Source organism: Sipha flava, unplaced genomic scaffold, assembly GCF_003268045.1.
Source record: "Sipha flava isolate LNK unplaced genomic scaffold, YSA_version1 259_pilon_pilon, whole genome shotgun sequence".
NCBI classification, from domain to species: Eukaryota; Metazoa; Arthropoda; class Insecta; order Hemiptera; family Aphididae; genus Sipha; species Sipha flava.
In genome coordinates this window covers 567,894-581,050 of record NW_020272920.1, presented here as the reverse complement: position 1 = coordinate 581,050, position 13,157 = coordinate 567,894, and the positions used below count along the sequence as shown (strand labels likewise).

Sequence of the window (13,157 nt, the reverse complement as noted above, 5' to 3'; positions counted from 1 at the left end):
TTATTATCTATTTACCACTAATATTTATTTGTTTGATTGATTTTATTCGTATTTATATACTTATTTATTTAATGCAAACATATCAAACTCAAAGTATAAGGTGGGCCAAATATATTAATTAGTTTACTACGTGGACCGCACATCAACATTTACCGAAAATAAGTATATTTTTTACATTTTTTCAATTTTATTCTTTACGGACACAACAGGTATAAATACATATAAAAAACTTTTAAAAAAAATGAACATTCAAAAAAGTCATATTAATAATATATGAGATATCTATTGTTTAAATTAAAAAAAGAAAACATATTAATAATTCTTTTTTGACGATATTTGGCATCTCTTTTCCTCCACCAACTTCTCAATTTCGGGAGAAATATTATTAGATGAAGCCACTTTTAAAACTGAATTTAGATGTATGTCAGTTAATCTGGATCTAACGGATGATTTATTGCTATTCATCAATGAGAATAGTTGCTCACATAGATAAGTACTACTAAACATAGACTTAATTTTACACGTAAATCTGTGGGTTTCTACGTACCTTACAGGCAAAAAATTGTAAAAATTCGGTACACCAACCTCATTGAATTTACGTTTTATATTTGAATCATTTTGAATCTCAATCAATTCCATTTGTATATGTGCTGGAACTTTTACTGCGTCTATTGAAAAAGAAGACGTGAACAATTTAAAATCGTTTTCTAAATATTTTAAATCTTGAAATCTATTTCCGAATTCAGTCTTCAAACATATAATTTGTTCTGAATATGTTTTGTAAAAAATTGGTTCATAATAACTTGTTTTATACGTCATACATGTTGGGAAATGCGTTAAATTTTCATTCTGTAACTGAATTTCCCATAAATCTAATTTACATTTGAAAGCCTTAATATGGTCATTAATAGTTGTTATAATTTGATCTTTTCCTTGTAATTTTAAATTTAAATTTGACAAGTGCTTCGTTATATCGACCATAAAGGATAGGTCTCGTAACCACATTGGATCCGACAAAGTGCTGACGACTTGTTCTTTAGACTCTAAAAATATTTGTATTGCATCTTTTAACTTCCAGAATCGTTCTAATACAGTGGAGCATGATAACCAACGTACTTCTGTAAAGTATGGTAAACCTGAATACTCGCTTTCTAAATCGTTTAAAAAAATCGAAAATTGTCTTTGGTTTAAACCACGAGATCATATAAAATTGACCATTTGTTTTACCGGTTTCATTACATGTGCCATATTAATAACTTTTGTGCATAACATCTCTTGATGTATAATACAATGTATCCTATGAAATGTATGCTCAACATTTTCATTCGCTTTTTTTCGTAACCTTTCAATGAAACCTTTATTTTTTCCTGTCATAGAAGGAGCTCCATCTGTAGCTACAGATGATAACTTTACCAAAGGTAAATCATATTTTTTTAAGAGTTCACAAACAGAAACGAATACATCCTCTCCTGTAGTAGTACCATACAAAGGTTTAATTTCCAATAACTCTTCATAAATATTTAATTCCGTACCGCAAGCTCGAAAGAACACAGCTAACTGAGCTGTGCCACCAATATCGGTACTTTTATCACAAGCAATTGAAAAATACTCGAAACTAGGTATTTTGATTTTTATCTGATCACTCGAATTGCATGCTAGTGCAGTTATTCTTTCAGCAACCGTATTCCGTGTTAATGAAATGTTTTGAAAAGCTTTTAGATTCCCGGGACAAATGATTTCAGCCGTTTTAATCAAACACGTTTTTATAAAATCACCTTCGGTGAATGGTTTCGAATGTTTGGCAATTAACTCTGACAATACATAACTAACCTTTACTGTAGCTTCATTTTCTTGTGGTATTTTAGTGAACATTAATTGTTGGTGTTTATATCCTGATTTAAGTTCTTTCAGTTTTTCTTGTCTTAATAACCCTTCATAGTGATCGTATTTTGACTTATGTTGTTCGTAATGTCGCTTAATATTGTACAACTTTAGAACACTAATAACACTTTTACAAATTAAACAAATTATTTTATTATTGATTTCACTACAAAAATATTGTAATTCCCAATGTTCATGAAATTGACGATGTTCATTGGTAATTTTACGTTTATAACTACCACTTGGTTTTGATACAGACATTTTTAAATTTTAAATTTGTAGTAAAATATACGCAACAAAATTTAAACTCGAACACACGCTGGTTGTCGAACGACTAGTTTCCAAAGGCACGCGTATCGCGTACCGACGATATAAATTATTAATCTATATTCTATAATCTATATATATATTTATTATTTGTACATATGAAACCATCAATAACACTAATTGCTCGATTAGATTAAAGTTTATCAGAAGATAAAACATAATAATGTATACCAAAATATATACCATTTTCAAAGAATCTATGTTAGTTGAAACACATGATTAATATTTTATACATTTTTTTTTTATTATTTTTTTTTATTTTGTCCATTAATATTACTAGCCAAGGGCCACAAAAAAATAAGTCACGGGCCGCGTGTTTGACATGCCTGATTTAATGTAACCAACTCATAGCTGTTAAATTTAATTTTAATTCATTTATTCTAGTCGTACTTATATACAAGGTTGCTTAACACGAAAGAAGAAGATGAATATTTGGTGTTTACAAAAATATTGCTTCGTGGTTTATAAATATAATTTGATAATTGAAAATGAAAATTAGCACTGTTTTACAAATATTTCTGGAGTGATGGTATTATTTAAATACAATGAAACTTGACTTAACGAACACCTCTCTCAACGGTATTATGAAAACATATTAACTTAGAAAAAACAAAATGTAATAGTCTATATACAGATGAAATATATTGTACTCGTATGTACGGGTTGATCTACTTATGTAAGATTTATTGGTGTTTTTACATAGTAAACAAACAAACCAACCCGTATGCTAACCTAAATTTAATATAAATACTAAGAAAACCGAAATCCAACATTTGAAGTATCTTTTATATCCAATCATCAATAACCCCACCTCATTAGATACTTTACGAAAATGTTAATACTATCTTTAATTGTATATTAAAAAAAATGCCAACCATGGTACGGGCTCATATCGAAATATATGTGATATTATGTTGATATTATGTGTATTTTCACCACAAAAATGTGCATCTTCACAAAAATCAAATGATTGCGATGATGAATGTTTTCGATATTATATGCACTCATACATCATTAATTTGTATATTGTATTGTCGATATTTGTCATCTGCCTCCCAATGAACGTCTTTAACTGGGATGAGTTGATATTTTTGGGGTGAAAACTATACATCACGTAACTGCGTGTGATTAGTCAAAATATATTTCGCTTACATTTACAACTAGAGGTTTTTTAGTTTTGAAAAAAATACATCCACAACATTCGCCTTCGAACCATGATTACCCGCAGACGATACACTTTGATACACGTGGATGTACGTCACCGGTAATACAATAATTGATTTTTACGACATCCGAATTAAATGTTTCATATACCGTGTACGAAATGTTAATTAAAACTGTTGGAACTAATTCCTTCAAATTGCACGTTCAGCAATTATCATTTGTCGCGTGTATTTATTACGTGATTCCATGCAGTTAACCAAGACTATATTTTAAACGGAACTACGAATGGTTAGGAAAATAATTTACTTTAAAACACATATTATGTGATACCATAATTTAAGGTAAAACGATCCACTTTTGAGGGAATAAATAATGTACGTAAATGTATGTAAATAACTACGGTTTAATTTTGACGAGAAATCAACGATGAAAATACTGTTAGCAGCATGGTAATTTAAATTTAACAACGAAATTCCGTATTATGAAATATTAAATGTTTAATCGGAATATGTCACTGCCATAATTATGAATATGTGAATATGGTTTTACTTGTGACGTGAATCTGATATCGCTCCAAAATATATTATATTTCAAGAGATTTTAAGAGAACGTTATCATGCTTGTTTATTTAACGATTTTGTGCGGACCAATGTCACGGAAAATCAAGATATATTTATAATTTAAGAATGTTTATAGAGGTTTTAAACTTAGCTTACAACTGTTCCTATGTATAAAATCTCGTGTCATTGTCATTTGGGGAAGTTTCATGATTCTGAGTCTTTTTAAGTAAACTGTTTTGTATTATTATTCCATACATATTAAAATAGAATAAACCGATATAAACACAGGAATTATTTTGTAATTTATTAACGATCAGTGTTTATTAACATATTATGTTTAATATCGTATATCGTAGTATAATAACGATTTTTAAATCCTTTAATTAACGGAGACCATTAAAGTTTTACTATAAACAAAATCGCACAATGGCATTACACGATAAACATTTATATTGAGAGGAATATTAATTTTCATCTTCTTTTCAACATAATTCTTAAAACATTATAAGGGTACACACATTTATCAAACGTTATCATCATTCTTAGATGCTTATGATTTGATATAACATTCATATTACAAAAAAAAAAAATCAAACCAACAAGTATTCTATGTTGGGCGCTTTCCAGTTTTTCTTTGTCAATAATGGATTATGTATTCCATGCAATAGCAATATCTGTAATTTAAAAATAAAACATTTCAAGCAACTCAGATTTCAAAACTATAAATCAATTTAGTGTAATGAAATCATATCTATTAAAGTACATTATTTTCACGTATTTACAACATATTTTCGTGTACTTTGATTTTATGTACTATTTATTCGTCACTTGAAACGCGTTATGATTGTACATAATTATATTTATTACTCTAACCCTCATGTTGTATAATGCAATATTAATTCAAACTGTAGAAAAATAAACACAGTAAAAGTGGAAAAAACCATTAAATACTTTATAGGAAGATTGTATTTAGGCACACACATTATATCACAAACTATTAAATATCATGTTGCAGTACCATTAGCCGTAAAAGATACATTCTCTTGAACTGTATTAAGCATAATATTTTTAAAAATAAATATGTCTTTCTATTTTCGTGTAGATTCACTTAATTCATATACGTTCAGTGAACGTATAGTTCATTTTTATATGTATACACACCGATTTAGGGGGTGAGACCAGAAAAATATCATTATTTTTTTTTTCTCATATGGCTAAGGAACACCCTAACGTTCACCAACGTCGTAACTGAATAACTAATATGTATAAAAATACCCAGGTTATTAATTTTATATATCTATTATAAATATGTTTTTATTGATTAATATCAAATAATTTTAATTTACAAACTTATTCGATCATTATACTTAAATAGTATAAAATTTGTTCACTTAAGGTTTTTTTTGGTATCGTATTTCAATATTTCCTAGGAAATGTACGTATCGAATTTGTTTTGTATTTATTGACATTATAGTATCTAATTATTTAATTGACGTAACTTATTTAACAAACCCAATTTATTTGTGACTGTACTATCAAGAATTTTGAAACTTCGATTTTTTTCGAAAAAAAATTACTTGATTATATTGCGGAATAGAAATTGTACAATGAAAAAAATTTCAAATAGATAATATTTAAAGTAATAATAATAATAAGTTATATTTAGGAATAGAATTCTGTGATTAAATGTTATTTTATTTCGATTTTTTTAATTATTTTTGTAAATTCTTACAAAATTCTTCTTCTTTAATCTTAACTTTATGCACACATAAATTATATTACTGCACACAGAATGTAAAATTTAATTATGAATAATAATTCATTGATTATAATATCCACTTCTTCGAACATACCATAAAAAACGTAATGAAAAAAACATATTTTTCCATTTTGCAGTAAATAATCGTTTAATGATCGATATGTATCTTAAAAATTAAATAGTTGTTATCTAACCTTTTTTTGTAACACTCGCTCCTAATTATAAAAACCATCTTGTTAAGCACATTAAGCCAAGTTTGTGCGATTTCCTTGTTATTTTATCCTACAACTTTTTCAATATTTCACTGTCATACCTGTCACTCGCAAAGGCATCATTTCAATGTACTCTATTTGATAACTTAATATTATAATAACGTTTATCATTTGAGCCATATTTATTATACGCTCAATAATTTTAATTGATTCTGGATGATTTAAATAAAAACCTCAAAAAATGTATGCAAGATAGTCAATTATTTACTTTACATAACCAAATACCGTTACACCCGCATAATACCACATAATTATTTGTCTAAAAAGAATAAGTGGGAAAACTTAATTTTCCCGTTTTTTCATGTTGTATTTGTGTGGCCATAGAAGTGAGGATATATTACAGTAATACACATAAGTTAGTTTTTTTTTATTGAAACACTACGAGAATATTTGCAACAATTAGTTTTTACAACCACACAGAAAAGTTTAACTTCCCTGTCTTTGCGTTATGACCATCCTATCAGGACACACCGAGGACACTCACTGGTAAAATTTATGGCTAGAAAAATAGATGTTCTAATTACTCACCTTAAACTTATTCTCTCGGTGTGATGTTGTTTTTGAAATACAAAAAAGAAACATTTACACTGGCAAAAATCTTTATTTAAATTTAAATACTTAATTAAAGAGTTATATAATCTCATATTTCTTTATTTCGGACGGCAATATGTATGTGTAAGTGTTTGATGTACCAGGTATTAGCACCTATGTGGTATTATTGTTATGCTAATGTAATTTTTTCTGTTTGTTAGGATTTCATCATGTATAATAGCATATGCAAGGAGGGCCACAGGACAACAGAGCAAGCAGGCTGCCAACCATCCTCTCCAGTTTCATATTAATATCATAAGTTATAAAGATAAAATTATCGATTAAATGTATTATTGGATGATGTTTTAAGTATTTGCAAATACATCAAAAATAATTTTACTTTTATGTAACGAAATGTGGAATTACTACGTAAATTACTTACTTAAAAACAAGTAATACTGGTCCGATTTTATAATAGTCTCCACGCGGGCTATTAATTTAATTTTATGTTGATTATTATTATATTGTTTTTAAAAATACAACTAGCCTTCAGCTAACTGACCGCTTAAAATGAATTGTAATATGAAATTGTATTTAATCTTATATGCGTCGAATATTGAACGTGTGTGAAGTTCGCCCCAACTATAAAAAATACTTTCCAAAATAATTGTAACCTTATTTTCTTAATTTGTAATTATTTGTAACCAAGTTTTTAGAATTTGTAACCTCATATTTTTCAAGCTACGGATACTTTCTGAATGAGGGGCTGCCCCCCCCCCCATTCAACGAAATCGTCTAAAAAAAGTTGTGACTTATAAAACTAAATTGGTTACTATTTGCAACCAACTTTTTAGAATTTGAAACCTCATCAATTTTGAGTACCCATGAATTTCCTTAAGAAGATATCTTTATAAAAAAGTTAAGATTGTAATTTATAATATCAATCAATTAAATCAATTCACCTATAACATATCGTAAGTTGAAGAAAATAAATCTATATTTAATAAAAAAAAAAAAAAATCTAGATTGAATAAATATGTCTTAATTAATTAGAATTTTACTTTTATTTTTATTCGATTAGGCTAAAATCTTAAATAAAATGTTTTATAACATACTAAATTTATGAACATATATAATTGTTAGCCCTTGTAACTTATTATAAGAAGCTACTTTACATTCATTATATTTAAATAATATAAAATAAATTATAAAGAAAATTAATGTAAATATTTCTTCGAATTATTAAAATTATTTTTAAAAATAAATATACACATGCTAGAGCAGCCATACTCAACCTGCGGCCCGCCAATGGTTTATATGTGGCCCAAACAGAACTCATTGAATTAATAAAAAAATGTTAAAATTAGTATTTAACTGTTTACCTTTCTTTTCCAACAAACAACTTTGATAGTATATCATTGACCAAGATTTTATTTTCATTTACCATATTATCCTTAAAAACATCTGTTTCTAATAAAATATGTTCCTGCAGTATTCTTATATAATTTCTACTTCTATTTTCGCAGTTTGGTCACCATTTTTATTTTTTTTCCCGTAACATATTTATTTAAATATATATTCATATCTTCTAAGCGTCCTCTACTATTTAAAAATTCACCGAGTATTATTGTTGCATTATAAAATACGGTTTTTTGTAGTAAAAATAGTGCATTCCAATATTTGTATACTGCTAGGTATATCAGATAAAAACTTGTTACATAAAGCAATAACATTGATATTTGTATACAATATTGAGGTTCAGATTCTACTGATCACATTGTAAAAAGTTAAATTTCTATCAACAAATTACTATGTTGATCATAAGTTATGCTTGTAACTCCACAAAGAGAATATATTTTCATAGTCTTATAAAATGATTCATTCTATTATTATCAATATACAACTTATAATTTTGTTATCGATGTAGCTTACTGTTATACCTACTAAAATGAATCAAAAATACGTGTTAAATATCAGAATTTTTTTCTTTATTTACTTTAAGAGCTGGTTAAAGATTTCCGTTTATTATCATTGATAATGAAATTGATTGTAAACCTGAAATATTTAGTACATGGTGAATAATTGAACATGAAATTGTATATTTCGAAAATCGTTTGGAATTTCTTCCTCTTTCTTGATTTTGATAGGTCGGTCTGCTTTATTTCTCCAATTTTCTTGTGCCATTAGTTCATCTGTTATTATTATATTGATAGATTAATCTGAATTAATAGAAATATCATCATCACTATAAAATTCCAATTCAACATTATTACTTACATTGCTGTTTATATCAATTTCCTTATTTGTTTAATTACTATATCATATCAGAACTGTTGTTTGATTTAATATCATTTTTTTTATTTATATTCTTGATTTTTGTTAATTTGTTATGATCTAGTAATTTTCAATTCTCCTTCTATTGATAATAAATGTGAACCAACAAAACGGTCTATGGTCCTGAGTGATTGTCTCAATTCATTTTTTGGCATGAGAAAAATATCCTTTGACTGATGCTGAAATGACCTTTTCATATTTTTATTTGTAGTGTCTAGCCATTATGTTTGTCTGGAAAAGAAAATCTTTTATAATACGAAACGTTGCTTCTAAAAAATGCATCTAATATTTTCTTCCATTTTTTCATGAGTTTTTAGTATTTCTTCTTTTGATAGTGAAGTCCATTTAGGTTTCAGACGTCTTAGTACTTGGACTAGAGACGAGCGTTCGTCAAATAGTTGATCCACGTTGATAGAATTTGGTACAATACTGACAACAATTATTGTACTAGCCTCTATCTTTTCCCAAGTAGGATCATTTTGTAGCATTAACCATTTGAATTTGTTAGCTTTGTCAAAGCTATTTTCCCAAATTTTCAAATAATGAATCCCTGTTTGATAAAAACCTTCCACATTTTTACGAAAATGCTTTTCCTTATCATCGTTAACTGTATTATCATATTTTAGCCTAACAAGTAGCTGGTTAGCTGCAAACAGTATAAAGTTATTTGCTTTCCGTTCTTCCAGTTTGATAATTAATTCTTCATACACTTGTGTTGCTTCTGAAGCTGTTATAAAGTCAGAATCAAGTTTTAGAATAGATATTTGGAACATTTGAATAGTTCCGTGCGCAAACTTTAAATAAAGTTCAGATACTGGGTCTTCAAAAAAAGCAAGTAACAATACAGTACAGTTTTCAATGGCCATGGAATACGACTTTAAGGCATCAAACAATAACAGTATCCGTTCTATGACAGGTAATAAGCTCAAAAATCTCGTATTTCCATGAGAAGGGACTTTTTTATACTCTATATTTGCAAAGTCGCAAAATTCTTTTAGCACAGTCACTCTGACAGTATACCGAAAAAAGAATTTTTACACTTTTACTACTATTACCTCAACATCATTGGACAGAGCATCGCATGCTATCTGGAAAGTATTGTGCAAGATATGAGCCGCACAACCAATTCCAAGAATATCACGAGACAAAGACTTTTACAGTTTTCGAAAAACATTTACTTGACCTTTTCTTTTTCCACCACCGAAGTTAGTATTAGTGTTATCAGCGCAAAGATAAATAACTTTTGAATCAATAGAATACTTTTTAATACATTTAAAAGATGTTCCACCAAAAGATCAGAGGTTTCACCCAGAAGTTGATCAAAATATAAAAGTTTAACCTTAATTCCTTCATTTTGATTAAAACAACGAACGCATACAGGAGTCAGTTTGATTTTTTTTCTGTTAGAACTGTCAATCGTTAGAGTAACAAAATTTACGTCGTTAAGATCTTAAGTAATTCGTTAAATATGAAAGGATATATAACATTTACAATAAATGCATTGCTTCCATTATAGTCCAAACTCCTGGAAATTTTGGCTCAAAAAACTTTTTAATTAGTTTGACAGTACGTTCTAAAACTTAATCTGTGTATTGCATTGTAGTAAGCAAAAGTTGCTTCTTTTGCCGCACACTGTAATTCGTCATTTGTGGCGTTAATGTGTTTAAAAAAAGATTTAATACTTGCCGTGGACACTACTTGAGTAGCGTTTTTGTTTCTATCACTTTGCATGTGATTTTCAATATCACACCATCCTCGGTGCTCCACAAAAAATTCGGAATTGCATGTCAAAAATCTCACGCAGTCATTACCATTTTGACATTTTTTTAGAAACTTATAATCTCCTTTTAGTTTGTCGGTAAAAACACACTAACGTTTAAGCATTTTGTAAAAACGTAGACACGTAGTAACATAAATTAACAAAACTAAAATATTCCAAGAAAAACACATCCATAAGATAAACAAATGACAACCACCTCTTCACACATAAAACTGTCGAATGAATAATACGAGTCGAGAACTAATCAACACACGCATATAAAATAATATTTTAGTAGGATTTAGTAATTATAGTGTATTTTATAACAATGATAATAACGGGTAATCGCTTATCGTGACGTTCCAAGAAAAAATATTAACAAATATAGAAATTACACATTGTACATTTATACAGAGTGAACACGAAAATCTGTCACCTGATATAATATTTTGTATCAAAGTAACCATATTAAACAATTATCTTTGTAAAATCTGGACATTTTTCAAATCCGGACTGTCCGGACAAAATCCGGATGTATGGTAACCTTAGTTATACTTGTAAGTATTATCTTTGTACCTGTTTTGTTTCAATATCACTATCCAATTCTTGATGGCTGATTTTATTATTGATGTTTGCCTAATATATGTAATTACATGTTTATATCAGACGCCAAGAATTGAATAGTGATATTGAAACAAAACAGGTATAAAGATAATATTTATAACTAAGGAGAAAAGAGAGAAGTTTATGGAAATAGTTAAAGTATCTTTTAAATTAAAAGCTTGGATAATGTTGATATCAGTGCATTTTTTGGACAGGTTTTTTTTTGTTGCAAGAATATAACTGTTCTAATTTTGAGCTTGTTGTTTTTTTCCTTTTTGAAAGTTTTTTTGGGGAATATCAGTATTTTTTTTACTTTTTTTTACACCAAGAACTATAGAGCATAAATATTATAAGTACTTATGTATTATTACTCATTGTTATATATTAATACAATTATCATTATCATTAAGTCTATCAAGTTATAAATTTCTCTATTGAACAATACTTACTTTTTTTTTTCGTTTCATTATAATATCACAGATACAGAATTAATGGTCGTTGTTTATTAAGGAACGTAGTGGGGGTCACTATCAGTCATCATTACTAAATGTATATATATACATTTTCTTGAAAATAGACGAAAACCCCAGGTTTAATGTTTATACTATAATTATACCTATTTATATATAGTTTTCGAATATTGCGCAGCAGCGAAATATTTTTTCCCGGGTAATCTGAGCGATAATAATACAGACGCGGCAAGTTTGATGTACGGTTTTTAAGGTACGACATGTCGCGGCGACAAATCGTCGCGTCTGATGGCCGCAACCAGTCGTCGCGACGCTTTTTGGATAGAGTGGTTTCCAAGACGTGACAAGTCGCAGCGACACAACTGGTATTCGGTCAGTGTCCGTTTTTAAACTTGTTCAAGTGTGCACGTATTTTTTATTTTTCATATAATATAATATAATATCATATCACAACGAATAAATATATTTTTTATAATAATAATATTCTTCTTACACTATTATTATTAGAAAAAGAAAAACAACAATAACTAATTTTAGTTACCTCATCGCCAAACATTAGAAAACCTATAAATTAATTATTTATAAATCGGGATAGAGAATAATTGATGATAATCAAATGTCATCTTTTTGAATAATATTTTTATAATTTGGATCTCCAATATTGTAAAGAAGTATATTATTCTGGACTTCACAAATTAGAATTTCGTCTTCCGACGCTGGGAATATCAGTGTTGATGCCATTATATTTACAAACGTTTCAATAGTCGTTGCGATGTGTCATGGCGACAAAACGCAAGGTACTGCTCTCGGAGCAGTAGTGTCGTCGGTCGCGACGACTCATAGTTAGGTCGCTGCGACTTGTCGCATTTCGCAAATCAATGAATAACATATTCGTATAAACAGATGTTCACGACTGGTCATCGCGACATGTCGTACCTTAGAAACCGTACCTTTACGTCTGTAAACAGCAAAATTCCGAGATACAAGTAATTGCTGTCGTGTATTTGATAAATCCTATACTATATACAAAATATCTCGATGCATGTGTTATGTTCATTTCGGTCTGGGCTCATATAACATTTTATGTTTAATATGCTACGGCATCATTGTCATCTCTGTCATGGGTTTTATAAAAATAAAATTACAAAATAATTAATAAGTAATCCAATGTGATCACACACTGCAGTCGGCAAATCAGCATATTATCCCGTATTATTCTAATATTATAATTTAAATACAAAATATACATATACATATCAAATATAAATAGTAATAAGAAGTAATCATTAAGAGTATAATAGGATTTTAAAATTTTTTTTAAATAATTGTTATAAATATTTGTTGGCATAATCATAAAATAAGAAATGTTTTTACAATTATAAAATATTGGTAGTACAAACGCATCAGCTAGATATTGTATAGTATATTAAATTGTATATTGTATAGACTTGTGTATTTACTGGAATGACTCGAATTTTATCATACATCAATAAATTA

At 28.2% G+C, this 13,157-nt stretch overlaps 2 protein-coding genes across 2 annotated transcripts; both read right to left on the bottom strand.

Moving 5' to 3' along the window:
• Window positions 1-312: 312 nt before the first annotated feature.
• On the bottom strand, window positions 313-7,941 carry LOC112684973 (general transcription factor II-I repeat domain-containing protein 2-like). The gene is made up of 3 exons (XM_025556718.1): window positions 7,877-7,941; window positions 1,356-1,999; window positions 313-1,151 (listed from the first exon to the last, which is right to left on the bottom strand). Exons 1-3 carry the CDS (start codon window positions 7,939-7,941, stop codon window positions 313-315), a joined length of 1,548 nt encoding a protein of 515 aa, XP_025412503.1.
• On the bottom strand, window positions 7,931-10,808 carry LOC112684959. The gene is made up of 2 exons (XM_025556703.1): window positions 8,772-10,808; window positions 7,931-8,686 (listed from the first exon to the last, which is right to left on the bottom strand). The coding sequence occupies exon 1, from the start codon at window positions 9,692-9,694 to the stop codon at window positions 9,098-9,100; it is 597 nt and encodes a 198-aa protein (XP_025412488.1). The 5' UTR covers window positions 9,695-10,808; the 3' UTR covers window positions 7,931-8,686; window positions 8,772-9,097.
• Window positions 10,809-13,157: the final 2,349 nt, after the last annotated feature.

Coding starts and splice junctions, on each gene's coding strand:
- LOC112684973 (XM_025556718.1), bottom strand. CDS start 7,941: ATGGTAAATGAAAATAAAATCTTGGTCAATGATATACTATCAAAGTTG. Junction 2,000..7,876: donor TTGTTTGTTGGAAAAGAAAG/GTAAACAGTTAA, acceptor AAGTGTTATTAG/TGTTCTAAAGTTGTACAATA. Junction 1,152..1,355: donor TATGACAGGAAAAAATAAAG/GTTTCATTGAAA, acceptor TAAACGATTTAG/AAAGCGAGTATTCAGGTTTA.
- LOC112684959 (XM_025556703.1), bottom strand. CDS start 9,694: ATGGCCATTGAAAACTGTACTGTATTGTTACTTGCTTTTTTTGAAGAC.